The sequence below is a fragment of the Manacus vitellinus genome, unplaced genomic scaffold, assembly GCF_001715985.3.
Source record: "Manacus vitellinus isolate BGI_N305 unplaced genomic scaffold, ASM171598v3 scaffold_44_pilon, whole genome shotgun sequence".
Taxonomy (NCBI): Eukaryota; Metazoa; Chordata; class Aves; order Passeriformes; family Pipridae; genus Manacus; species Manacus vitellinus.
Genome location: NW_021940565.1, coordinates 850,746 through 878,493, shown reverse-complemented (window position 1 = coordinate 878,493; position 27,748 = coordinate 850,746). Strand labels below are relative to the sequence as shown.

Genomic DNA, 27,748 nt, shown 5'->3' with positions numbered 1-27,748 from the left:
AATACTGTTTCTTAATGAATTTTCAATAAAAGTGGAAAACAATATTTATTTTTTTTTAAATTAAGACAACATTACACACAAACTTCCCACACAGCAACTTCAACCACCCAGGAGCCTACTAAGCAGAAATCTTAAGCTTCAAATCTCTACCCTCTGAATATGAAAATGTTGGGATAAGAAAGCAGTATTTTGTACCAAAAAGAAATAAAGTCCCTTTCACAAGGATTCCATGAGCACATCTCAGTTTGCAAAATTACATAAGCTTTATGCAAAGCAAATGTTTTTCAGTGACAGTTGTCATAAATTAACCTGAAACACAGGCCAAGGGAACTGTTAGTAAAGATTTTCTGAGTAGTGAATGAACTCAGAAAAAAGACTCAAGTTACTCAAATTTTATCCAGCTTCTTAACAGAATCATTATAATTAACCAGGAGCATTAAACAGGAACCATGCACACCATAACATCCCTAGGACAGGTACAGAAAATCCTCTTACTCCTTCCCCACATAAGCAAAATATTTTCAGCTTCTTTCAAATAAAGCTGCAGCGAGTAAAAGGAGCATCATTCAGCTCTCTGCTGAACAGATGAAGTGTTTTGTGCTAATGGAATACATGATTATACAGAAAAAGAGAATAGTGTAGTTCTACCACATGAAATTACTACATGTTTAATGTTGTATGCTGTGACTTCCCAGGCTTTCCTCATCGGTGCTTGTTTGGATTTCAAGTTGCTGCAACACTCAGATCATCAAAAGAGGATTTCTACCTTAGAAAAGGGACAGACCCAAGGACAGAGTTCCCTTCCTTACAGACCAACAAACTCCAAGAGACACATGGCAGATGTGAAGCAGATGTTCTTGGTGTAGCACATAAATGTAAATGATATTTCCCTCGGGTATATCCATATGAGGTGACTGAGTGACTGGGAGACAGGATGGTGCTGACCAGAAATCAGGCAAGGCCTGAACTACTCTCAGTGTTTACATCGGGAAATCACATTTTAATTTTGGCAGATGATACTGGAACAGGCCTGGTTTACATACATGTTTTCTCTCTGTGGCCTTCAGGGATTTTGCAGCGTAGTAGAAGAGCTGGGTTCCACACAGTGCTACCCAGTATTTCGTCCAAGATGCTACCTGGGGAGAAAGGAGGAAGAAAAACCAAGTGCAATGGGTAAGTGAAACGGTTCATAACGCTGAGCTGTAAAACAGGAGGCATCACATCATCCTGCAAGAACATGACAGCACTGACTGCCCAGCCAAGCCATCAGCCACGTCTCCAAAGCTGCTGTTTGTTATTCGTGCAGGCCAATGAATGCAGGAAAAATCCAGAGAGCAGAAAGAACGTGTGCCTTTCCTCACTAATCTGAGAAAAATGTTCTGCATCTCACTCTCTACTTCCTGCAACCCCTACTGAACACTTCATTGAGTCAATCTGTCCGTTTTCTTTTCCATTTTGGGTACTGCCATAAAGTATTCTCATGAATATGTACTTTGATTTATAATTCACAATCAAGCATCTGCAGAGTAAATGCTAATGGTTATTATCAAATGCTGATGGTTAGGATTTACCTACTGTTAAGGAAGACAAAACACAATCCTCTCCTTTAAAGTCATCAGTAATTGCAGAAAATTTTATGTAGCGTTTCCTTCTCTCCTACTCCCTAGATTATGGGTATAGCCTTATAAACTGAATAAATGTGCCAAATAGAAGAATGAAAACTCTAGCAGTGACCCTAAATCTTAACTAGCAATGCAGAGGAGACCTCAGACACTTGAATTAGTTGCCCAATGACCATTTTACTATATTTATAACTGGGCAAAGGAAGAAGGTGAGAAAATTAATTAAAAAAAAGTATCTTACTGTAGGTTTTTTGCCTTCTTTCAACAAAGTCTTCCTCCTGAGAACACCTTGAATAGTAACTGCTCCTGGATACAAATGAACAGCCAAATCTTCAGATTCTAGAGAGCTGAAAGGAGCATGTGAAGATTTGTGTGAAAAAATATTTTTCCTAAAGTAGTTTTCCAACCATTACCAAAAACCTAATGCAAATACCTTTATTGTAATTTAGGAATGTCAACTTTTTATTTATTGGACTTCATTGTGGAAAAAGACTTTGGCTGTTACAAGGAATTGCTGTTGTGGATTTTACACTCGCAAGCAAAAGTGATCGGAAAAATTAATTAGCCAAGCAGGTAATTAAATCCTTAATTAAAAAAATTAAATCTCAAAACACAACTGAAAGACAAGAACAATTCATCTTAAAAAGCAAACGTCTGAAGTGCATTTGCACAGTTGCTGTACGTGTTAAACCTCTCCTTCAGCCCTTGCAAGAAAGACTTGAGTAGTTTTTGGTTAGAAACACTGGAATCATTAGCACGTCAAAACCAAAGCACAGCTCAAACATGCACAGTCTTTAAAATATCTGAAAGCAGGAAGAGTGGGCAGGAGCAGGAATAAAGAGTAGAAACCCAAACCACAGCTTTAAGGTGTTTTAATGTAACTGGGGCTCTAATTGCCTGCCCTACGTAGGATCTGAGAGCAAGGGGCTGAAACAAATGCCAGGTACAGCACTGTGAAAACAAAACTGAGCTTGATTAAACTCACAAAACTGACTGTTTCAAAAACCATTTTTGATCAGAGAAAAGTTACAGGAGGAATCATTTCAGCAAATGTCAATCAGAGCGTGTGGCTGAAGTGCTGGACCCAGCAGCTTTCCAGAAAAGCCAAGAGACTGAACAGCCCCCAAAAATCATTTCCAAGTAAGTCAGGATTTGCTGTTTCATCCATCCTAACGTTCACAAATGTTCAAAGTAAGCTGGAAATCTGGCAAACCTTTTCACTGCAGCACCTACAGAGGATGATGATATGGAGACAATTTTGGACACTGACAGATGCAAACATGAGTTTATTCAGTGAGACAGTGCTTGGTTCTTAATGTGACAAAGGTTTCACGGTTAATGGCCATCTCTTTCCCAACTAGAGTGACACACAGCTGGAGGCAGGATTTGTACTTTAATTTGTCAGAATAATCAGTTATGTTACTCTGTCAGCTTGCAAATAACATTATATATAATAAATTGGGGGCAATTTGAATGTGTTACTTTTTTTAGGCACAGTGAAGAGGAGCAAAGAAATTCAATGCAGAACTGCCAGCAAAGAAAACACGTGGAATGCCATCCATCAGCACCAGAAGCAGCTTCACTGTCCCCATGGGAACTCCCAGCACTGCTCCACAGTGGCAGGCAGTGCAAAAGCTACCCTGGCCAAACATCTTTAAGCCTCGACAGAAAGATCCCACGGTTCAGAATTTGGATTTGCAGACCAGAACGAACAAAAGTCCTTGTGGTGACATAGAGTAAAGGCACAGAAAAGTTTTTAAGTCTGAAGAAAAAGGTCTCTACCTTTTATTTTGACATGTAAGTTAGAAAGATAACATCAGAAAACACCCACTTAATTATGAAACCAAACCAAACCAAATCACCAACACCAGAGGGAAGGTTGGACACCTCTGTGTGCAGTGGGATTGTACCTGCTGGCCTTCATGTGGCCTCGATGGCCATTTCGTGACACTCTTGTCCCCGGACCGAGAGAATGGTACAACCTGTTCCTGTTGGATTCCATTATAAATTGTATGTATTACATATACTTTTATCCACACAAACAGCACGACTGCTAAAACAGCACAGAACTATTTTTGTGTGCATATCACAAAGCCACTTCTTCCACATCAGAAACAGAGGATAATTTTGTTCAGAAAAACGCATGCAGAGAGACACCATGGGTTTTGATTTCATCAGATGTTCTCTTTGTCAGAACTCATAATACTGAAGTGTTTTATTGGCACTGAAGAATAATATATTTTGAGAGCAAAGCCTGCATTTAGTTGTTAGATTAAATCAATGCAAAGGAACCACACTAATAAAACTTGTCTTTAAATCTGACTTTAGATGTTACTAGAAAAAATGGTTTCAATTTCTATGAGTATGCACACACACAAGCTGCATAGAAAGTAGTCATTAATAACACTGGATTTATCCCAATTTTGCCAGAGCTGTTAATTCCAGACAACTGATGCCTCTCCCTCACTTAAAGATGCTTATAAAGAATAGAAACCCACTGTACAGACCAAAACTAGAGACACCTGCTCTAGTGATCTTAAATTTTAACGCTTGCATGTCAGTGTATTAAATTCCAAAATGTGCTTCAGCATCTTATAAACAAAGGAACAGACTCAAGGTTGCTGCATATCTCCAGGAATTTCACACACTGTGTTTGGAATGCCTGTAAGGAACCCCATCCCTTTCCCTGGAATCAGGCAAGAGAACTCACCCTGAAACACGTGCAGCTTCAAACAGGGTTCTCAAAGAGCTCTCTCAGGAAAGAGGAAAGTATGGAAGGCCAGTGGAATTTGGAGGAGGGTTCTTCTGACTTCACTGTTTCACATGGAGCAAACCTTCTAACTGGGGGAGTCTGGGCCTGTCAGTTCTCATGCGGACAGGGATGAAAACCCTCTGCTTTGACTCAGGAGCCCCCATGACAGTTCCGAGGAGTGCTACCACAAGTTTAAACCTAACTAAAATTTTTAAGTTTCTTATGCTAAAAGCACTCAGCTCACCATTTTGTCTAAGGGCTTTTCCATATAATTTTTATCTTTGAAAAATTACTTGAATGATTCCATAAGGCAGCAGGAAAGGAAAAGAAAGAAAACCTTTTGAATGTTTTATGTGCCCTGTGATGCAGGCCCCAAGTCTGAGATTTCCTTTCTGACCCCATTTTCTTTCTATGCTCACATGGAACATTCCCATTGATTACCTAATGGAATCATAAGAGCCTTTCCTCATGTATGTATCCATATTTATAGCATGAAACATCCAAGAGTTCACCTTTGGCACAGAGAGATTTTCAAAGGCTTCTCCCAAAATTAGCACAGACCTTTAACTGCTTCAGTGATTTCAAGCAGAATATAAGGTTTGTGGTAACAGTGGTACCAACTATAAAGTTCTTTGACAAAAATTCCTACTAAAAATGTCAAAGCATGGTAGGAAAGGTCATCCATGGCAGCTCTGAGGCTGATGGGTTACCTGAAATTGTGTTATAGAAGCAAACAACACAATTTATTGTGCATCTTGCTCAGCTGTGGGAAGGTGAATATTCCATCTTTTTCTATATTAAAACTACAGCTGTTGGTCTTTTTCCACATTCTCAAATACAACATGGAAAGGGGCTCACATGGTCACTGTCACCTGGGCCTTTGAAGGTGTTGGATAAGGAGGAATATGTTAATTCTGGACCACAAAACCAGACATCAGCAAGGGGCATTTCTGTGTTTTGCTGTGTAACAGGAGTAACAAGGACATGAAAAGCAGAGCAAAAGAGGTGACAGTGTCAATGACAGGAGAGCAAAGGGATCACAAACGGGTGAAGTGTCTCAGGGGAAGTGAAAATGAAAACCAGATGGGTCACATGAACAGCACACACAAAATATCCACATATATAAAAATGCTTTGGGGTCTAAGGGTTCTCTGGCTGAGCTACTTAAAGAATGTGTGCAATGAGTAAACACCCAATTAGACAAAAGTCCTGTTAACTATTAGTGAGCAAAAGGTACTTCTCTGCTGCTTTAACAGATCCAGTGAACCTACTACAGTTTTTCAGTGTTCTTACATACAGAAGACCTCTAGATCACTAAAATAAAGAATCATTTTGAGGACTGAGTGAGAGATTTTAGGCAGCAATGTGAACAGAGAAACACAGGTTTTTCTTACCTTTCAAATGCTGGCCAGGAAGTCTCTTCACTGAGCTCAGAGCCATCACTGCTACCTAGAAAAAGATAAGAATGAATGACACTATTTCAGCATCTACAATTGATCCATTTCAACGATGTCTCTCAACACAATATTTGAGATTAAATGTGTAAAAACACTTCAGTAAAACACTGCAAGGAAAATACTTCGTAATTTGCTTCAGGAATTTCACAGGAACTGAGGCAGAGATTTGAAGGGACAAGGTCTAGGTGCACATTAAGAAGTTGAAGAAAAGGAGCACTAATAAGTGGGAAAGGTGTTTACAAAATTTAAAGAACGTCAAAAATGAAGATTTGTCTGATTAACACAACAAGCATTTAAAAAGAAAAGGTCACTTATTGAAATAATTCCTTACGAAATCATACGTGGTCACAACACTGAAGTGCAAATTCATTGCTGAGTCTCCAACACATGATTTGAGAAACCTTAAACAACTTTTTAAAGCTATCTCCCACTTACTTTATCAGATCACAACAGCATTACTTCCTTCTGTGCTTTGTAAACAAATCCAGTGTTACCACAAGTATCTTATTTTCAACACTGACAGTAGAGGAAAATCACAAAATCTAATATCTAATGCATTCATCTTGGCATGCCCACAAATAACACAGTAACTTTACAGTTATAGTAAATCCCATTAGGCTGAAAATGAGTATTTAAGTACAGATACAAGGTGGGTGTTATCTGTAATGTTGTTTAAAGTCAGTAAATATATATCAGTATAGAAATACTGTTAACAGAACTCAGTAACTTCAATTACTAACTGTACTATACAGAGTGTTCAAAGGAAGAATTTATTCAGTTATTTTCAAACAAACCAGAAAGCAAAACCAATAAAAAAACAATCTAAATCAATGCACCTTAATTAAGGGTTCTCCCAGAGAAACAGCAGCTAAAAATGGGAACAAATTCCCAGTAATTTTACACAGAAAATCAGCAGGGAAAAGTGGTGCCCTGAAGAATAACGTGTACAAAGTCTGGATATTCACTGAGTAAACATGGAGGCAATAAAGTGTCACACACAGCAGGAATAATTCCAGCCAAGAGCCATGAAAATGTCAGCATGGACTCAAGTTTTCTCTGTGCAAAATCCAAGAGAAAAGACACGCCTTTATCTGCCAGCTCAACTGAGATGCCTCCTGTGCAAACATTAGCTCAACATCCTCATATTAACATCATCTCTAGGGGATAGCAGATAACTTGGTCCCAGCTTATTCTGCATTTTTCTCAAAGCAAAGTCCTAACCTGATTCACACCAACACTACAGTAAAAGAGATTTGTATAGGGAAAGAAGCTGAGAGACATAAAAGTGACATTCCAGTGGAGCTACTGACTCCTAAGCTGGGAATAAAGGGCTGCAAGAAGAGAAGTAATATATCCAACAAGTAACCAACCAATTCAGGTGGAACCTGCTGTTACAGTAAAAGTCTTTGCAAAGTTCCAGAACAATGCTCATCATTTCCTGGGAGGAAAAAAACCTGTCATTTAATATTTTCAGCAAACTCTACATCCGTGTCACAGTGAGAAACTCAGTGATTTATTTCACCCTACCAAAACCACAGCTGCATTCCTCTGTAAGGTGACACATAAAGTCTCTTCAAATAAATAAGTAACATGCTTTGGGGATGAAGAGACAGAATGAGAGGTAACAATTCAGAGACAACTTGAAGGAGATATTTGGGGTAAGACCTCCCAGCTGACTGTCTTGTAGTAGAATCTCTTACAGGAAGATTTTCAAGTGCTGAGGTCCTTCCAGCAGGTGGAATGACAATTAGGAAGGGAGGTCTCAACAGTGTATCAAAGAAGTTTTCCTTGCACATAATTGAGATTTTCTTTGTGGCTACTTGGAGCAATCTGTCCTGCAAAATGGTGCAGCAATTCCTATCAAGTCACTCATCCAACACTGAAGTTATTAGGGACACTTAGAATCTTATTTATTTCCTTATTACTGCTTAGATTTAGCTTTGTACTAACAAGAAGTGCAACTTCAATATGAGCTCTACTTAATTGAGGCCCATGTGATAGAAATCCACACAATTAAGCAATAAGTAATAAGACTATTATGAAGTAATTCTTTATATTTAAAGTAGGCTGATACATTAAAATTCTACCTGAAATGACATTTTGATGGCAACTGTATTAGCTTGGTTAATAAAGCTGTAATTCAATTGCTGTACTAAGTACACTACAGACAGATTTAAAAGCTAGTGCTGCTTTCTAAAAATGCAAAGCAATTTAGAGGAAGAGCTGAAATGTCATCTGTCAGAAAGTGACAATCCTTGCTACAGTATCAGTACAGTTAGAAAACTTGAATGAATTTGGGGGCTTTGTAAACAAAAAGTTTCACTTAAAAGTTTAATCTATACAGAAATTTCCAATTATTACACTTTTAAGAGCAACGTCAATTTGTAAAAAACTTGGGCCAAACATCACAGCTATTGATTAAATGTTTTTTTTAAAGGTTGTAAAAAATTGTAACAAAACCCTAGAAAAGACTGAATTTTAGCATTTGACTATACCTCTATCATCCATATAGAATATCTCCAGATTCTAAAAAACTAGACGAGGTATTTTGCACAACAAAAGTTCTGATACTAAAAAAACCAAAACCTTTCCCGAAAACCAAAAGAATATACATTACACCCTCCTTCCAAAACAAAACAGAAGTAAAAGGGACTGTTTTTAACTTAATAAAAGTTAGATGTCTAGCCAAGTTCTGTTTAAACATTAAGTGCACTATTTGACTGTCACCTCAACTGGAAATATTTCATTCATTCAGTACTCTAAAAATATATCACCTTCTTAAATTCTTCTCAAGTATGTACTCAATATTTGAGTTTTTCCAACAACCTCGAGCAAGTCTTCAGGTTAAACTCCATAACAAATCCTAGGTAGTGTAAGTCTTTGCTATCACTGCTCTAAACACGTTTTAGCTTCAGGTAAGAAGCCATTTAACACAGGCCACTATCTTCCTGGTTTTCTTCATTGCTTATAAAATTAAATAACTCTTGTGCAGGATTAAAAAAAAAAAAATCTGGGTTGTGTTTATCTTTACTCCTTAATATGAAGGCTTTTTCCTAGTTTAGGAATAACAGCACAGCTGGCAAAATGGGGTTTTTTTGCTAACCGTGCTGGTGATTATCTGAGAAGGTTCAGGATTGGTTATGGAGCTCCAGCACAGCAGCTCGGTTCAGATGTGAATTTTCTGTTCCCATTTGCAGATGTGCACATGCACTGTCTGTGCTCCAGCCACACAAACAGCCTGAGGTTGCCAGTTGTGTGACAGGGATCACATGTGATGCCTAAACTATTCCACACCCAGTCCCCCGGTCACGGCATCCACTCACTGCCCCAAGTCTGGGGATATTGAACACTTAACACAGGCTTCCTTCATCCAGAAGTTACTCCCCAAAGTCAAACAGGTGTTAATATAAACAAACCAACCCCAAAGAGTTTAAAAAGCATTCAGACTAAAAATTCTTTCCCCTTCCCAAATCTGTCATCGACACTCTCTTGGCTCCAGTTACACCGTGTTTCCAGGGCTGGTGACTGCCCTGATAGAGCTTGAAATTCTAATGTGAAAACACAAAAAATTGGTCAAGAGGCCTGAACATCAATGGCTGAAGCACAGCTAACACCCAGCTAACACCATGAAGATGGGTTCCATGCCCTAAAAGTTCTGTTCTGCTTTGTTGGGTTCATGATCACACTGAAAATCCTCATTTAACCACTCTAAAGTTCAATGGCTCAGCTTTGGCTCTCTAGTTAAACCAAAGGAGGATGGTGGGAAGACTCAAGCAGCATCATGCCAGAGAATCAACAGAAACCTTTACTACCATCACTGATAATGAGCTTCATGGTGAAAAACCAACAAAAGCAAATAACCAAATGGATAAAGATGGGGCAGAAACAGGATTTGTACAACTGCATTAACTGCAACACACCCAGAGCACAAGCCTTGGACCAAACAACACTAATAAGGACTGGGGAAGAATTGGGGTGCTAGAATATATCCCTCTCCTCCTCTCAAACCCAGGCACCTACAGGTGCATTTTTAAACCTCTAATATTATACAGCTTTTTCACTTACCTTATCACTAATGAAGTAATTCACAATAGCAAACCAGGGTATCCACATTCAGGGATATTTAAAGGAAATATATTAAAAACCCCAACACATTTATTCTTCCTGAAACCCTACCCAAACTTTGATCAGGTGACTCAGAGTCCTAAACAGCTCAACAGCAAACTACAGGGTGAGGAATCAAACACACCCACTGGCTGTGCACAGGTCTTCCCTACTGTATAGGCTGCCAAAACCCCTGAAGGTAAATGCACACACTATATACCTACACCTATACTTCATTTATTTAAAAAGAAAGATAATCCCTTGCAGGATTCAGTAACTTAGAGGTGGTTACTTAATAGAGGATTTGATTAAAATGCTGATATTCTCTTATGCATTTCATGCCAGTTTAGGTTTGGAAATGTACTGTTTTTACAAGGCACTTTCTTACATTAATTCACACTGATTCAAAACACCTTCCTTGGACTCTGCAGCATTAATTCCTCTGATTGCATTAGAACAAAGGCTAAAGTTATTCTCAAGTGATTGCAACACACAAACAAAGGCCAATGTTCAAGAATCTTAGTTTTTCCAGAGCTTTCATCCATATCACTGTAGATTAGGAAAAGTAAGTGGGAAAAGAAACAGTTTGAGAAAGAAAACACTTGAAAGTTAGAACAGAATTTGCCTCCAACACTGCTAAAAAAACAATCCATACCTGCTTCCTCTGAATTTTTAAACACCTGAAGTTACATTCTCAGTTTCTGTGTTCATACCTTGAGACATCTGTTTTTAAGCAGTATACATGAGACAGCACTCTTAAAAAACATAACCTCCTTAGCAAAATAACTTTGCATCCTGTAGGTTTGGTGTTGTAGGAGGAGAAAAGCCACACAGAAGCAATATATGAAAAGAAGGGATAATTTTACACTGTCCCTTTACTACAGAATTATCTGAACAATTAGCCATTGTAAACACACTCCGCTTGAGAAAAGAAATCCAGTAACGTAGCAGAGCTGAACTGTAAGAAACGGTGGAAATCCAAAGCTTCTGAGAATAATGAAACAATCTCACTGCTGCAAAGATACTTAAGAGCACCCTTAAGCAATACAGAAATACTTTAAAGGCATAAGAAAATCGGGAAGTAACAGAAAACCATATATTCTTTAGAAAAATATCCTACGAAATAAAGGAAATTCATGCTATTTCTGAGTGGAACCACAATCTAGTAAAAGCTTCTTAATTTATCCTACTTTTGGGTGAGGAGGTGACAGTAGGCAAATACAGGCAGAAGAACAGGTGCTAGGAGAATGCAGGTGGTTCCTTGAACCCAGTCAAGAGCAATGCTTAGATCTGGGAAGGGAAAGAGTGTACACAGTGACCTCACCAAAACATAGTGACCTCATCAAAACAAACACAGCCAGTGCAGAACAAAGACACCTTGTAGCTTTAGGACTTGCTGATAGCAAGGAGTGGGGATTCTCAATAACCTCTCACTGCAAAGTAAAAGCACCTGTCCCAGTTTACTGAAAGCAGATATTCTGGATTGTCTGCACAAAACAGACATTTTCAGCACTATTCTGTGTTTTCAGGCGTTGTCCCTCAAAAGTCTGTTTGCAATCAACAGAAATAAAGTGGGGTTTTAAGGACTCGAGTCATACAACCTCTTTTTAGCCACCCATCTAAGAAGGAGATCAATCATAACCTTAGAGATCACAATTCTCTTTGTGATCCTAAAGAGCTCCAGTTATCCCCAGCTCAAATGTAACTGTCTACATTATGAACATCTAAAACCTACAAGAGACTATTTCCTCTTGTTACATTCCTGAACTCAAGAGGACATTTCCCATCTCACACCGTATAAAGGACTGGACAAGTGTTTCTTCCTTCTAATTAGGATAGTCCTGGCACTGCTGGAAGAAGATTTCTCACTTCTGTTCAGCTAACAAGCACCTATGTTATAAAGGAAGATGGCAACAGATCCAGATGTACATCTCCCTCACTCCAGCACAGTACACCATCCTCAGCTGTGCAACACGGTCCCGTGGCTTCAGGAACAAGAGCTGTTTTGACCCAAGCACAAGACATTAATATAAAAGGGGCTGTATCTTTAATATTTTTTGAGTTCCAGGGTTATTTACAGAATGAGTTAAAAGCACACAATCAGCCTCCAATCCCTGACATGAAGAAAAGAATCTCATAAAGGTCTCTGACTGTGGCTGTCATGTCACAGATTGGCCTGTTTTCAGCAAATCCCCTGCCTGGTTCACTTTCTGCACTGCTGCTGCTTTAAGAATCATTCACTGCAATGAAAAATATCCTTCATATCTGAAAGATTAATTGATGTAAAAATTTTGGGTATTCTCTGCACCACAATTCCCAGAACAGACTGCCAGTCCTTCCCAACACAACACAACGAAAAAAGTCCATTATCCCTTGAAGGCATGTTTTTAGTTTAGAGACACACACTGCTGGATTCCTACAGACACTGATGTTGCACTGCTGCTGCTTTGATAGTTAACACAGAGGCAGATTATATCAGATCCTCCAATATGAAAGGACTGGAAACGCCTGAACACCTCTGAGCTCTCAAAACACAAGAGTGATTTAAAGAAGTATTACAGATGTCTTTAAAGGCACATTCAAGGTGCTGGCATAGCAGAAACTCTGTCCACGTTTTGAAGAGGGATCATTTATCCAAAAAGTTCAGTCCTATATAGGCTTATATGTAAAAAAGGTAGTCCTGTTTCTAGAGCAAGAGGTTTAAATCCACGTTTACGGGCAAGGTGAGGAATAACACTCTTTTCAGTGCACACATTCAGAAGACATTTTCCTGACCATCTTTTGAAGTTGTGCTGTAGAACACCATAAACCTCCTCTCTGCTGCAGTGACTGTACTATTTCCAAGTCCTGAGTAAACAGACTACTTCAAACATGATGGAGGAACTCAGCAGCTTCAATCAACTTCCTTCAATCCTGCTGAGGCAGCAGCACAGAATGCCAGGCAACTTACACTTCCAAGAATCCTGCAGTAACAGATACTGCAAACCTCCAAAACTTCCTTTCTTCCCCCAAAAGTATTTCTAGAACCTCCACCAATCTTCTGTGTCATTGAGATTTTCACAATCAAGAGCAGCAAAAGTTATAATGCTGCTGGACTGTCAAAACAGGGAAAAAACCGAAGTATCCGAGTATGGGGAGGCTGGAGGTGGAAGAGAATGGGAGAGAGGAAGTTTTAACCACAAATGCTGGTCTTGCAAAAAATGCATAAGGGTTGCTGTTTTACAAGTGATTTATACAAGTCTTGTAAAGTGGCAATTTTGTCCCTACTGCATCAAATCAATAAGGTCATGGCTGAGCTAGAGAGCAGAACTGAAAAATTCGGAGATGAGACGGAGTAGGAAAACCCCACGTTCTCTAAAATATCTGGATGGTGACTGGTTCTCACTCATACCTCATGAAAAACTGCCTGTCAGCTCTGGCAAACCTTCCCTGCTAGGCTCTAATGGAGGTAAAGAAATAATTTACCCTGGAAAAAAGGATCAGTTGCAGAGAGTTTCTTAGATATTCAGACAGAAAACCTGAGTAAAACACTGCCCTGAGAAAAGGGCAATGCTATATCTCAACAAAGTAACACACATTTGGTCTAATTCCACAGATTCACCTATTAATTTTTTTTTTAAATTATTGCCTCTAGATATTCGATTTTTTCCACATGAAATATTTAATGTTTTCTCAGGATACGGCCTTCTCCTCAAGAAAATAGATGCACAGCTCCTGAAAACAGCATCATCTGAAAATCTGTGACCTTGTGTCTCTCCATGAAGGCTAAAAAGCAAAGCTGTGTTTTAAAATTAAGTTCTCCAATGAAATGCATAACACCACAAAATTCTATCAAGCTAACAAATCTGAGAGAAAGGACTGTTACAGAGGTTCCATTTCCTAGCCCTGGCTGCAAAGAGGTGGACATGAGAAGCACTTGTCCTGCCCTCTCTTCACTTTAAGGATTCTGTGCACAACAAGAAAAAAGAGAAACTCTTGTCACAGAAGACACTCAGAAAGCAGAGGTTCCCCAAAAAGATTACCACCCTAAAATATGAAGATAAACAACTTAGCAATATTAAGTAGATTCTGACATTTCAAGGTATCTGAAGGTTAGATTTCTATTTACACCTGGCCAAGTCAGAAGTATCTAGAAATTATGCTCTTAAAACTGTCAGCAATTTACAGTTCTCACTGTCAAGTCAATATGGCATTTTCAACAGAAATACAATCAAAAGTCATTTTAGTCTTAGATTGATTTAAGAGGGAAAAAAAGAGAATAGAAAATCACACCCTGCACTTCCTTCCACCTCCCATCAAGGAAGAGGAGTATCAGATGTTGTATCATTAAAGGGGAGGGGGAAAAAAAAAAGTGCTTTTTTATAATTTCCCAGTTCATGGTGTACAAATTATGCCACCCTCCTCCACCTACATTTCCCAAAATTGTTCTAAAACAGAATCAGTATTTTAGAACAGTTCTGCTGCAGGTACAATCACCAACCAATAGTGCTAAAATCTTTATTAAGGGTACTGCATGGGAATCTTTTCAATTCCTACCTATTGAAATTCCACTGGAAAGGGTGGAGCTCTCGGCCTGCCCTCGGGATGGGACGTGAGGCTCCATGACACTGTCATCCAGGAGGTGCCTTGGTCCTGCGTTGGGGAATGTTGCACTTTTAAACTCAGCCGTGTTCATTTTGTGTATGAAACTGGAAAGGAGCAAGGACAGAACTGTTACAGCATTGCCTGGGATACATTTCAGGAGCTGGTTAACACCCTGAAGGATTGCAGGCAGTGTGTTCCTCATGCCAAACTCAGTCGTGGCCGAGTCACAAGCAATTGTGCACAAACTACAGGAATTGCTGGTTTTAAAAGTTCAACACACTCATGCAACAAAGAGAGGCTCAGGAGTACATTAACAATTACTTTCAATATCCTAAGGCATTTTTGTCTTCTTATAACACATAGTTGAACTGTAGGACTGCATTCTAGCTCATTAAAGGTAAGCTTACACATTAGAAGTTGTTCATTACTGGATAGCTACAATCTGGCATTTTGAAAAGATCACAAGGTAAGTGATGACATAATGATCAAGATATTAATTAGAAGTACACCTGAATGGTAAAAGGTGTAGACTTTAGTGCAGCCATTCCTACACAAAGTTATATGAAAGTCTACAAAGGAGGTCTCTCCACAAAAATACCAATAAAGCAGTTATTTCAATTTGAATTTGAAAGAATTACACTGGCATTGATTTGCTAAAAGTGATAGTTTTGTCATTCAGAAAGAGCCATTTTGGTTAACTCATTGACTAGTCTTATCATCATAACTTCAGTCTTTCTATTTTGACTAATTCTCTTGGATTGGGATACCACCATTACAGTTCTGAGCTCGCTCCCTGGCCACAAGTTGGGTCTGTAAGCGAAGCACTGCATACAAATCATGTTACTTTTTAAAAGCACAGCTTTTGTAAGGAAACACGACACAATCACAGAGTTTAAGATGATTTTCAGATTAAAGAAGACGCTGACTTGTATCCCAGACTGTGGCATTTCCTATGGCCGTGGGGTATCAGGTTCCGAGGAGAAGGGGGCGTTGGGGGTAGCAAAGCTCCTTCAGCTGCAACATTTTTCCGTCCACTTTGGGGAGATGCTCCGACTTCAGAGCCTGGCAAGGAAAAAGACATCACTCCTGAGTCACTTCAGAATTACTGTCAGGGCTGCTTCTCAGAAAATCAGCACAAAACTTCCTAAACACAATTTATAAGGGATAGCCTGCAATAAAACTCATTGATATACTGATAATTAAAACCCCTGCAATTTAGAGCATTTGCACAGGATTAAAATCAAACACCCTCAGTTCAAACAGACCATCCAGTTACAAATATTTTTTAATCCTAAAGGTTGCTGCATTTGCTCCACTGGTAAATCCCACTGATTCTACATTTTCAGACTCCTGCCTTCAACCACTTTTGGCATTGACCAAGAAGAATGTCCACTTTTGGAAGCATATCGTACCATGAAAAGTTTAGATGAAGGCCCTTCTGTCTAGACACAACAAAGAATGAATATTTAATAGCTCTTCACCCCAAGTGACACTAACAAGTTAGTGCCACAATACATACAAGAACCTAAAAAAATGACTCAATTCCTTCTTTACAGATCACCTTTAGACTTTTTATTACAAATATACAGTGTTTAAACTTCACACTTCTTTATTAGCCTCAGGCAAATATTTTCCACGTTCACAACTCAAAAATAATGCACAGGACAACCTCAAGTCTTCTCACATTTGTTAAGCATTTACCTACTAAATCTTCTCTGGAAGCAGCAGAGTGGGGGGTGCTGGTCCCTGGTTCTATCTTTAATGAAAGTCTGCATTAAAGAAACATTAAAAATTACTTTATCAGGAAATCAAAACATAAGCTTGTGAAGAAGTATTTTTTAAATTTACAGTTGAAAGCTGTCTGCTTCTATAATTGCAAGAAATACTACGAAGCTAATATCAACTGTGCAGAGTTATCTTTAGCACAGGCCATTTCCAAACTTTATTATTTGGTTCATACAGAGCAGGCCAAGTTTGCAACACCACCAGGACCTCCATGGCCCAGGGACCTCTGGCAGATACATAAAGTCAGTGATGATACTGCTACTCCAGCACAAAACCTGGGAAGAATAAAAAAAACATACAATTGCTCCCCCCACCTTGACTAAAATATTTATTCCTGGCACACTCTGTATTTTAAATTTTTCTGTAAAGTCTACTGTGCCAAGCCGAGCCTTTGGTCTTTACTGGTCCAAAAGCCAAGATCCTTTTGTGTCTTGGAAAACACATTATTAACTTGATTTCATCCATAACTCAAGCTTTTTTCTGTAACAGGCACTGTTTAATGCCATTTCCAAGAGTCCCACAAAGAAGGCAGACTCCAGGGGCAGAGAACTCCAGGAAGATCAAGAGTATCTTGTCCACACAGTTTCCAGAATTAAAAATCTTTGAAATTAGCAAGGTTGAAAAAGTATCTACTGCATTGTGGGGAGAAAAAAAGTTGAAGTTTGACAGCTCCTCTCCCTCCTATTCCCAACAGTTTAATAATGAATAATTACAATTTTATAACTTAATTTTTTTAGATAAAATTCTTTAATTTTTTTAAATAAAATCCACCTATTCAAGTCACAATGGCTGGTTTCTAACTTCAGCCTCTTTGCTGACAGACACCTTAGGGGACAAAAAAAATAAAACAGTCACTTATAGTAAGAACAGTTCTTCAAAATACACTCCTTGACCATAAAAACATTCAGTCTGGAGACGTACATTCATTGCCCTGCCACCAAAACATGGATTGTACAGGAGGAAGAGACTGTAGCTCCTTCAGCAATAAAATTCCCACTGGTAGTGAGTCCTACCTAGCGAAGGTGGAGGAAGGTGGAGCGTGGAATGCAGGAAAACAACATCACTAAGAAGCAGAGAGGGTGGGAATGGGTGGGGAACCTCCTCCAGCAGATCAGCCAATGAACAAAAACCTCCTTCATAGGCAGCACATTTGCTTTAGGGTGTTTCCTCTCCTCAGGGCTAGTTCCTGTCTTTTGCCACAGATTTCCCTCCCTCAGTTTTATTGGATGCCAAATCACTTATTACAGTAATCTTTTAATTAGAGAGGTAGAAACCTCAGGTGGGAGGCTGGGAGGAACAGGCAGAGACAGAGATGGACAGAAATCAAGTGCTTACAAGGTATTCACACTGTATAACCTAATCAAAGAGCAAAATATAAAATGAAATACATGCAAGTGGAAGCCTTAAGTCACCCTCAGTGAACACATGGGACTGGGTGCACAGATGGCTTTGTTCTGCTGAAGAATGACAGTAACCCATCTCCAGTTATGGAATTCATCTTATTGACTGCACAGTGTTACAGGTGAGCCAGGTGTACACAAAGTCTTTATCAGACTTTTGAAAACAAGGGCTTGGTACATTCTGCCACAGAAAAGGAAGGAGATAAGCCATGCAGCATGTGGAAAAATGTCTTGGAGCACAGGATCCTTCTGGAACCTCAACCACTTGCAACTGGTTCATCTGAGGTGCATAATCATGGAATCACAGCATGGTTTGGGTTGGAAGGGACCTTAAATCTCATCTCATTCCAACCCCTGCCATGGGCAGGGACACCCATACAATATAATACAATCCCCTGATACAAGTGCAATCTTACAAGTGACAGGCTTTGTGTTATAGAAGTTATTTTGTTATGAATTACAGTCAGTTGTAGCATTTTGTACTTACTTGTAATTGTCATCTTCTACAAACTTCTGTAGTTCTTCTATGTACTGCACTGAGTTTAGATATTTTTGGACATGAGGCAACATAGGAATATCTGGAGAACAGATGACATTTATTATTACTATACCACTCATTGGTAAGCAATTTTCCAGAAACTAAACAGATTCAGATCTCCTGACTTTTTCTGTGAGATGAAGGTACAAACTACAGCCTCTGGTGATACTGAAATTTTAGAACTTCACAGCAAATCTCATGTGCTGAGCTGACACTCCCCACATCCACAAACCCCAGAGCTGCTTATCAGAGCACATGTAAGGGAAAAGAAAGACAACTTCTCAGGCCAAACTGAAGGCCCACACCTGGAATGTGGAGGGCTCTGTCTGAGGACTCCTTCACAGCCCATGTTCTCTTGATATTGAGCTTTCAGGGAAGCCACACTCCTGTGCTAATTCACATTCCACCACTGCAAACACAGCCTTACGACTTTGCTAGAATATGAAGGGGACTGTGAGGGAGACCTTTGAAGAAAAAATAAATGATCTGATCCATGAACAGAACTATAAATGTCCAAAAGACAAGCTGAACGTATTTTATTACCTCCAGTAAAAGTACTACTCCAAAAGCAATCCTATTTTTAAAATTCATGGTCATAAAATTACGAAGCACACGGCTACAAGCTTATAACATACCAGTAAAACTACTGTTTCAAATAGGATGTACTCCATGTTTATCATCAGGAAATATGTCCTGCAAAAACGTGTGTGATGTAAGAAAAGGGCAATTTTCTTCTGTCTCAAACAGCAATACCAAAATAAACCCTGACTTTTGGTGTGAGAGGAGGATGAGGGAGGGTGTTCATGGCATTCAGATGAGCTGGGCCTTACTTCAGTTGCTTTACAGTAAACAAATATTGAAGCTTTTAAAGTTCCTCTCTTTAATACTGCAGTGTTTCCACAACAGCTTACCATATTCACAGGACTGCTGCAAATCTGAGATAATTCGGAGAATGTTGTTCATTAAGTTTGTTCTTTGCTCACTCTCCAGAATGCTCGCTGTGGATGGGTAGGCAGAGTCAATATATGTCAAGTCTGACAGATAAATACCTGAAATAAGAGCAGAATGAAAAGTTTCTTTACTTAAGTGTCTCACACTTAGCAGAAAAAACTCACCAACGGTGTTGTGAAGAATTTCTGCTTTCGTTGTCTGATATGCTTGCAGGTCTTTAATAATGTCATTATTTCTAAATCTAAAAGTAATTACCAGGGCATGAACAACTACTCACAAACCCCATCTTCACCACAGCACCAATGAACAATTCCCTTGACAAATATGAAGCACCCTGAACACACAATGCTGAAACACCTGATCAAAATTACTAATTGTTTAGGAAGTTTACGACTTCTTTCTTCCAATTCAGCAATTAAAAAAATACTAGAAGGAAAAATTGCATCTATAACCCTTCAAGATGAATAAAAACTCGGACTCAACTTGCAGCAACGTGGGAAAAGTTAACTAGGGAAAAAGAGCACTCAGACTGAAATGTGGAATGAATCCAACAGCCTTACAGATAAGACATTTTAAGTCTTCTACCTGCCTTTTCCCCCTGCACTATTTGTAATCTTACTACTCTTTCAATCCCCTGATCATATACAGATGAAAATCCTCCTCCTTACACAGTAATGCTGTAGATAAAACACTTTTATATCTAAATGCAACTCCATTTCTTGAACTTCACCCAAAGACTGATCATTCTGCCTCAACTAAATGAAACACATCCTGATCAACCCTGCTATTAAGAGGAACTGCTCTTCATCCCCTGCATCTTCCACAAGATACCCAAACTAAAAAAAATACACAAATAATATTATTTAAAAAACCCATTTCTGTTAAAGGGAAGTTTTAAAATTATATTTTGCTTCACCTCTCAGCCTCGTATAACCAAAATCATAACAAGGAGTTTGGCTTTACAGGTGGAAGACTATTAATGCAACCTCACAAGAACAGCAGTTGTGTTTGTATAGCACCTAACCAGTACAGTCCTCAAATGTGAGCTGGGAAACTCTGGGCATCCCTCCAAAATCAACACGCACACACGCGTGTGTGCGCACACACAGAAACAAATTAAAATACTTGTGGTTGAAAGGTGATATATAAAAAAGGGAATAAAAAGGTATTACACATGACCTGATACACTACTAAATCTCTCAATTTTCTATTCTGCTGGAAAGAGTTTATTAAAAAATAGAAAGGATAATCAGAACCATCAGGCAGTCCCCTTTAATTGCCATGCTACAGTGTGTAAGCTGTCCCGAACCCAACTGTACTAAGCTATGTCCAAACGAGCCTTAAAAATCCCAAACCTGCTCAGTCTTCCACAGAAAGAAGTAAATCATGCTTATTAACTATAATTAAGGAAATTCCCTGTAACAGGCACCTGCACTATTATGCAGGATTTCATAAACCACTGTATTTGTAGGATTATCTCTCTGAATGACTTGCTCAATTAAGCACAGAATTTTTCTTTGAGCTAAGTCAACAACTCTCCTGTGGAGAGCAGCTCTCTGAAGCTACTGGATGCATTGCTATGAAATCTAAAATAATTCTGAAGGCACACAAGGGTAATTCTCTCTCAAATGTAACTGGCACAGCCTTTGTGAAGAAGCTGAAAGGATCAATGGCAGCAAACGGAACGTACTCAAGTGCTGGCTGAGCACGGACAGAACCCAACCCAGACTCTGCTTTCCTCAAGGAGCGTAATCTCTGTGGCTCTTGCTACTTCTAACACTGGTCAGATGTTATCAAACATTCTGATACCTACCCAAAACCATCACACACACACACACAGAGTTTTAACATTTTCCACATGTATCGGAGGCTTCGTGCCTTTAACAACCGGAGCTGTTTCTTATTAAGTGAACGTCAAGAATTGAACGCGACATTCTGTCGAACATTCTTCTAGACTACAAATGCTTCATTTTTCCTGTTGTATCCAGCCAGGCTGCCCCTTTTATTCCCAGCAACACAAATCAAGTTTTATCAGCCTGAAAGAATCTTTCTTCTAAATGAAGCCCAGTACTGTAATAACTTGAAAGGCATCTTTAGGCAGCGTAGTAAAAATGTTTGATTTGTAATTGCCTGCTGAACTCTTGCACAGTCCGTTGCCATATGGTACCTCCCTTCTACTGGCAAACAATCTTTCCTTGTTCCTGACTTCTCAACCTCCCTACCCCCTCCTTTTCTGGAGGGTATGGATAGGAAATCCGAAGGAGGAGTTTCTCCTGCTCTCCGAGTGCTCGCGGTGACATCATAGGTGGGCCGAACGGCTGAGCCGAGCGTGTGTTTGTTTAAAAAAAACACTGTCCAAAAGTGATGTATATGGAATCTGGGTCAGCTGGAGCTGGTTAGAGCACTTCTGCTCTATTCTGTGAGAATAAAACACTGCAGTTTCAAAAAACCATTTCTTTCTCTCTTCTGGAATAACGCACACCGGAGCATTACTTTTTTCCCCCTTTTTTAAATGATCAGTTAGTTTGGTTATCGTATGGAGAAACCCAATTCCTCAGTACAGCTTGGATCTAACAGAGAAAGACAAAAGCAGTTTTCAGCTCCAACTGCAGATTAACAATCCACAGCATCGGGTAATACAGGAAGAAAAAGCAACTTGGCCTCTGGATTTTCCATCTCCCACAGAAGCAAAACCAGCTGGAAGACTTTTTTTCTTGGTAAGTTTTAAAGTTATTCTTACTTGCAAGTTTCATTTTGAGCTGTTTGTGAATGCTACATACATCTCCCTCAACACACAATTGTGAAGAAACAAATCCTTCTCAGCCTGAGAAAAAAATTGACAACTGACATTAAAACTCATTTTTGTGGCATTTGGTAGACTTTGGAAACTTGGAAAGCATTAGAAAGGACTCTGCATAAGAGCAGAGACTAACTCGTTCCAGTTGTAAGGGTGAACTAGTTTCAGTTGTTTAGCTGCATTGTTATCTACAGTTACAGAAAATTAGCACTCCCAGAGTCTTTGCTAAGCATGTAATTTGGGTACTGTGAACATACTAACGTGAAATTCCGATCCTACCAGAAAGCAAAAGCCAAAACCCCTATCGATTTCAGGGGAGCTGGATTTCACCCAACACCAGAGCATAGACCTAGCATTACTAGAACTAGAAAATGGATACCTCAATAAAACCACTGTGAGAAGTCCCAAGCAAATCAATGCACATCTGTAAGTAGCAATCATTGTATACCGTTTCAAGTACATTTTTATTTATGGTACTTCTGAGGAGTGGAAGTTGCTTCTGAGTTGTGGAGCCAACCAAGAAACCAGTCATACAGTGATTCAGAACATAATCAAGTTTGTAGCACAAGCAATTGTGCAGCTGAAAATCCAAAGACATTGCTGCTACAGGCACTAATCCCTTCTTTCAACAATTTCTGGGAAGTGAATTGTACCTCAGCTGAACTGCAGTTTGTTTCTAAATAAAGATCCATTTCGTAAACATGAAATGCAGTGTACAAGGCAAAACTATATTAAGTGGAAAATTAAGGGGTTTGTTACAGCTGTTTGGGGAGAGGGGGGGGGAAGGACACTGCTGCAAGTCAATGATTAAAACAAGGAAGTTGTTTACAAACAAAAGACAAAAGTACAGATAAAGTCAAAAAAAGACTTGCTAATACGTAATTTTCTACTTTTTTTTCCTTTCTTCATGCTGACTTGAAAATTAAAATACTGTAAATAATCCAGAACAATGGAAATTAAAATTTAAGTTATGTATTTGTATGAACAAACTCAGAGATGTCTGACACAGTAAGAGAGAACGAAGGGGCTGATGCTAAAAGGAGCAGCAAAGTATTACAGAAAGCAAACTTAATTAAGATTTGGTAGCTATGGGAGGAAAAAAGTCTGAAGCAGCCTGGACAAACAAGAAAGATGGATCCTTTCCAGGTTTTTGAGCCCTTTTCCTTACTATCCTTTTGTGCTTATTTACATATGAAGGAGAACAATGCAAACAACACCAGCACCACAACCCCCATTTGAGGCACATGGTGTGCTCTGGACACCAGGCTCCGTTCATTCATCATCAGCCAAGGCTCTGATTTACACTGCTTAGAACAATTCCTAAATCTCCCACAAATGAAAACAGCTGAGTCAATAATTTTAAAGCAATAAACTGGCTATGTGCAAGGTTTTAACTCTCTCCCCTTTGCTGCCTTCCAACTCTGGAGTTCAAATTTTGAAATGTTTATTTTAAAACAAATAATGCAATACTAATATTTCGCTGCTGCCAAAAGCATGATCTGAAGTATGGTGGAAAAATATACTATTTAAAGTTTTAAAGGAATTTGAACCTTTAAACTTTTGGCAGTAACCACATCTATCAGGTCTTAATTACTGTAATATTGAGCTTCGTTTTTTGTAATCTGCCCTGTTGGTTTGGTCCTTAGCATTTATACACCAGTGAATGAAGTAAAATTTCCTACAGCAAACATAGCTAGATGCTTCATACCTTCAGTATCTGTTTTAAAGAGAACTCTGGAGCCCCCAAATCACACATTTCCAAAGACAAAAGGCACCATTTCGTTGTACCTGCCTGTTCAAACAGTGCAAACACACACAGTGGTCGCCAACGTATGTAAAGGAACCCCACATTAAAAAAAAACTTGACCAAAATAACTGGAAATGTTATGAAATTGTGCTGTGCTTTCAGAATACCTACTGTGACAAGATTTACAAACCTCTTTGGCAGAGAATTTCTAGGAATTCATCATTGTAAAAAGTGACACGTTTTCAATGACTGCTTCAAAAGCCCTTGATGACTTTTCGATTGCCTTTCCTAAATGGAATCAGATTCACATTCATCTCCAAGAGGTCGAGTTCTGTGACTCAATACATCACGTCTGTGACGAACAAAACCCAAGAACATATTATTCCTGGATCCCAGTCAATACAATTCAGAGTAATCCTGTTATTTCAGCAGAGGCAGAGGGACTTGCCGGAAAAGCACTTGTTTATACAGGGAAAAGTAACTCACTTAAATACAGAGATATACTGAAAATCCATGTGAACGTTTCTCCTATAATAAGATTGTTTTCCCCACATCACTGGTCCTTCTAATGTTATGGGTCCGGTTTTAAGCCAAAAAAATCCACAGAAATCCTCACTTATCCTGTGTAGACATAGGGGAACATAGCTGGGTTTATTGATTTCAGCTGCTTAGGCAAAGCTCAAAAGAAAATGAAGCATGTATAACATCAATAACTGGTCTCAGAGGATCTCTAGTCTCAGTATTATAAATTTACTTTCTCAAAGAAACCTGTTTCTCTTCCTGTTACATATAACAGGGCATCACTGGTATTTATCACTTGATCATATTCTTTTAATAATTATTCTGAATAAAGCTAAGTACTGATACAGCATTTTCCAGACAAAGGGAATCCTAAATTCACATTTACCTGCGACACCTTTGTTACATTCACCCATCACACCCTACACTGCCCAGGGAGAACGAGAGCCTTCGTCAGCTCTGGAAGAATAGACTCCAATTTGTGTGGTGGGTTTCCAAATTCTACATCCTGCTGAACCTGAGTCACAGCAGTATAACAAAGAATGAATAGTTTGTTGTACAGAAGGCTGAAGAATGCCAAATATATACCAACTTCCACACACCCTCATCCCTGCAACTCTGTCTTTGAGATAAAATATTTGGGGGGATAACACAGTCTGTGTTACAGTAGTACAAAATAGTAGTTACTGGCTTGTTTTGCTCTTTTAAATTAGAATTTTTGTCCCTTTAAGCACTTTTAAAAGTAATAAGTCCAAGACTAATTTTGAAAACAAGTTGAGTTTTTTTTTGCATGGGGATCAGTCTGGAAAAAGAAAGAAACAAGAAGAAATGGCATTAAATGTAAAATGGTACTGAAACTCTGTCCATGGCTCTGAGTGTTTCTGACAGGCTGCTGAAGAAGTCTGTGTTGCTATGAATAATGGCACATTTTGCCCTGCAGAAGCCATAAAACACCCGTGTGTCAGAGCAGACGTAATGCAACTTCTACAGAAACCTGAGCCCCAAAACTGGGTGGTGCAGAAACATGACAGAACCAACTGAAGCGACAGCTTATTCCAGTTTAAAAACATGACAGTTAATAAGGGGTTAAAGAACGTATTTTAAAGCAACAGTATCTGCAATCACAAACTCCTTCACCTAATTTCCAAGGTCTGCAACCAGGTATTCCAGCAGCCCCACTCAACAGAAGCAACTCCAGACTTACAGGGGGGGTTGGAGACTGTGGTTCTCTGTGATCCAACCCCTGAGCCTCAACTGTCTCCTAACAGTTCTGCCACCACCTAAACATCTAAACCTGGGAATCTAGGCAGAATGTGTCTGATTCAAAAACCCCAAAACTATTTCCCAACTCTAATTTCAATTTGTCACTTAGGTCTTACATATTAAGGCTATCATCCTGTGATACTTTGGATAAACAGCTCCTATTTTTTTAAGCTGCTTGCCCAGAACATCAGGAAATTTCTGAAACAGTATTTTCATTTCCTTCTAAGCTGATTAAAACTCCAGGTAAATATCTTGCTCAGAACCTATTCTTGTATAACAAGTTAGGCACTAAGCTGCTTAAACATGACAAGCAACATTTTAAGACATTTAATTTTTTCCAACATCAAAATTTCCAGGGGGGCATACACATTCCCTACCAGGTAGATTCTTGGAAGGAACTCATCCCTGCTTATCTGAATGTCTCAGTTTACTGCAAGACATTTGAATCATTTGACATTCTAGAGCATAATCTTATGCAGCTGCTGCATTTGGCTATGCTGTACTAGACCCTGTAATTCATTTAATGGTCTGACAGCACATATATAGACACAGAACTTGTAACTTTAACACATAAGGGTAAAAGTTCAAAATGAACACATTTAATATTAAAAGAAATGCAGAAAGCAGACTGCAGCAGAATACATGGTCAGAACGTGGGCTGTGTTGCAAAGTGTTTGGTTTTGAAAGATTCATTTAAGTTTTAATGTATTTCAGGGGAAAAAATGTGCTGCTGTGGGGAAAATCCCCAGCCATTCATTATTTCAGTAACTCTGTAGGGTATTTAAAAGCTACCAAGAACTAAAGTGCTATTCACTTTCTTGGACTATGAAGTAGCTATTATATACTGTGAAAATAGTAAAATACTGGGCTTGTGCTATGGCTTCATCCCCAACCAGATGCCATGAAGTCACTCTCCCTCAATCTGCAAACACTGAACATAAAAGTATCGAAAAATAATTTAGTTTTTAAGCTTCAGACAATTAATTCAGCTCATCCTTGTCAGCTTAGAAACCACACACAGAGCAGTTCCCCACGTGTTTCCCATGATTCATGTGAACATTTAACCTAATGAACTTCCAAATCTGAGCACTGTTCAAGTGATTAATATTTTAACTGCCTGAAATTACCAAAGAAAAACACACAACCAGCTCTAGAGAAAAGTGATACTTTTTCCTATCTTTTTTTTTCTTTAAACAGAACACTTTCAGCAGAGAAACATCAACAATAATTTTAAGTTCTGTTTTTGAAAAAAAAAACACATTTACTAGTAGACACCAAAATACCTATTACTACAAACTAAGAGAAATAACTGTTTTGAAATAAACTTCCTCAAATTTATGTGCTCCCTCCATTCATGCAGGGTAAAAAAGGATTTTCAGTATGTGTTAAGTGCAAGTGTTTTCTCCCCCTCCCAGAAGCAGAGCTTGCAATACAACCTTCAGCCAAACAAAAAGTTAATTTTTAGGCAACACTGGCACATTTAATCAAGATTCCTAGATCCAACTCCATGTGCAGCATGGTTGGAAGCTTGTAACCACTTCTAGTGAAGCCAAAAAAAGAAAGACTTGACAGGTTCACTGAGGTTGAGCAGACACCATTTGTAGCAATAATATTAAGGCCAGTAATAGAACTGGGAGAAGTGACCTGATCCAAAAGTCACCTCATGGTTTGTAAATGTGAATGTGAAGGAAGCAGCACAGCTCTGCTTCTCCTCCAGGGCCATGTCTCAGGATTGCCAAATGCACTTAACTCCAACTTAGCAGCAACAGCATGATAATTAACTTTCCCTGCTCTTACTGTATTTCTCCCTGTAATTATCCAAAGGCCACTGTACAAGGGCTTGGAGAAGTAGCCTGGCAAGGAAAGCCAGATCAACAGCTGAGATAAGAACAGTGATCTGCTTCACAAAGCAAACAAAACATAAAAAAGAGGGCTTTTCCCTCTTATTTAAGTGCTACCTTTGTTTATCATCTCAGATGTTTAAAGCTAAAAACGTGCCTCAAAAAAATTCCCAGATTTTTATAATTTTAAGTCTTTACACAAAGTTAAGAGAAATTAATTATTTTCCTTTAAAGATGAATGAAACACTTCAGTATGGTATTTATAGTGGTAACACACCTGATATTTCACTATTATTTGGATACAAATCTTCTCAAAAATACAAAAATAGCGTGACAACAATTTGAAATGTGCATCTCAAGGCAACTAAATAGGGACACACATCCAGAC

The 27,748-nt window shown here is 38.9% G+C and overlaps 1 protein-coding gene across 6 annotated transcripts in view; it reads right to left on the bottom strand.

Annotated features, from left to right (window-relative positions):
- The window catches only part of RALGPS2 (Ral GEF with PH domain and SH3 binding motif 2), a 90,594-nt gene that overhangs the window by 14,917 nt on the left and 47,929 nt on the right, over positions 1-27,748 (bottom strand). For 4 of the 6 annotated variants that reach the window (XR_001921503.2, XM_018079067.2, XM_018079069.2 and 1 more), the window contains exons 9-17: positions 19,154-19,291; positions 18,192-18,282; positions 16,221-16,288; positions 15,446-15,581; positions 14,472-14,623; positions 5,769-5,823; positions 3,533-3,610; positions 1,864-1,969; positions 1,044-1,136 (exon numbers count right to left, since the gene is read on the bottom strand). Coding sequence is in view for 5 of the 6 variants with exons in the window: in XM_018079067.2 (XP_017934556.1) it covers positions 1,044-1,136; positions 1,864-1,969; positions 3,533-3,610; positions 5,769-5,823; positions 14,472-14,623; positions 15,446-15,581; positions 16,221-16,288; positions 18,192-18,282; positions 19,154-19,291 (917 nt within the window). In the remaining variant the exon portion in view is untranslated. The remainder of the gene's footprint in view (positions 1-1,043; positions 1,137-1,863; positions 1,970-3,532; positions 3,611-5,768; positions 5,824-14,471; positions 14,624-15,445; positions 15,582-16,220; positions 16,289-18,191; positions 18,283-19,153; positions 19,292-27,748) is intronic. The other 2 variants (XM_018079070.2, XM_018079071.2) reach the window with 1 other exon arrangement.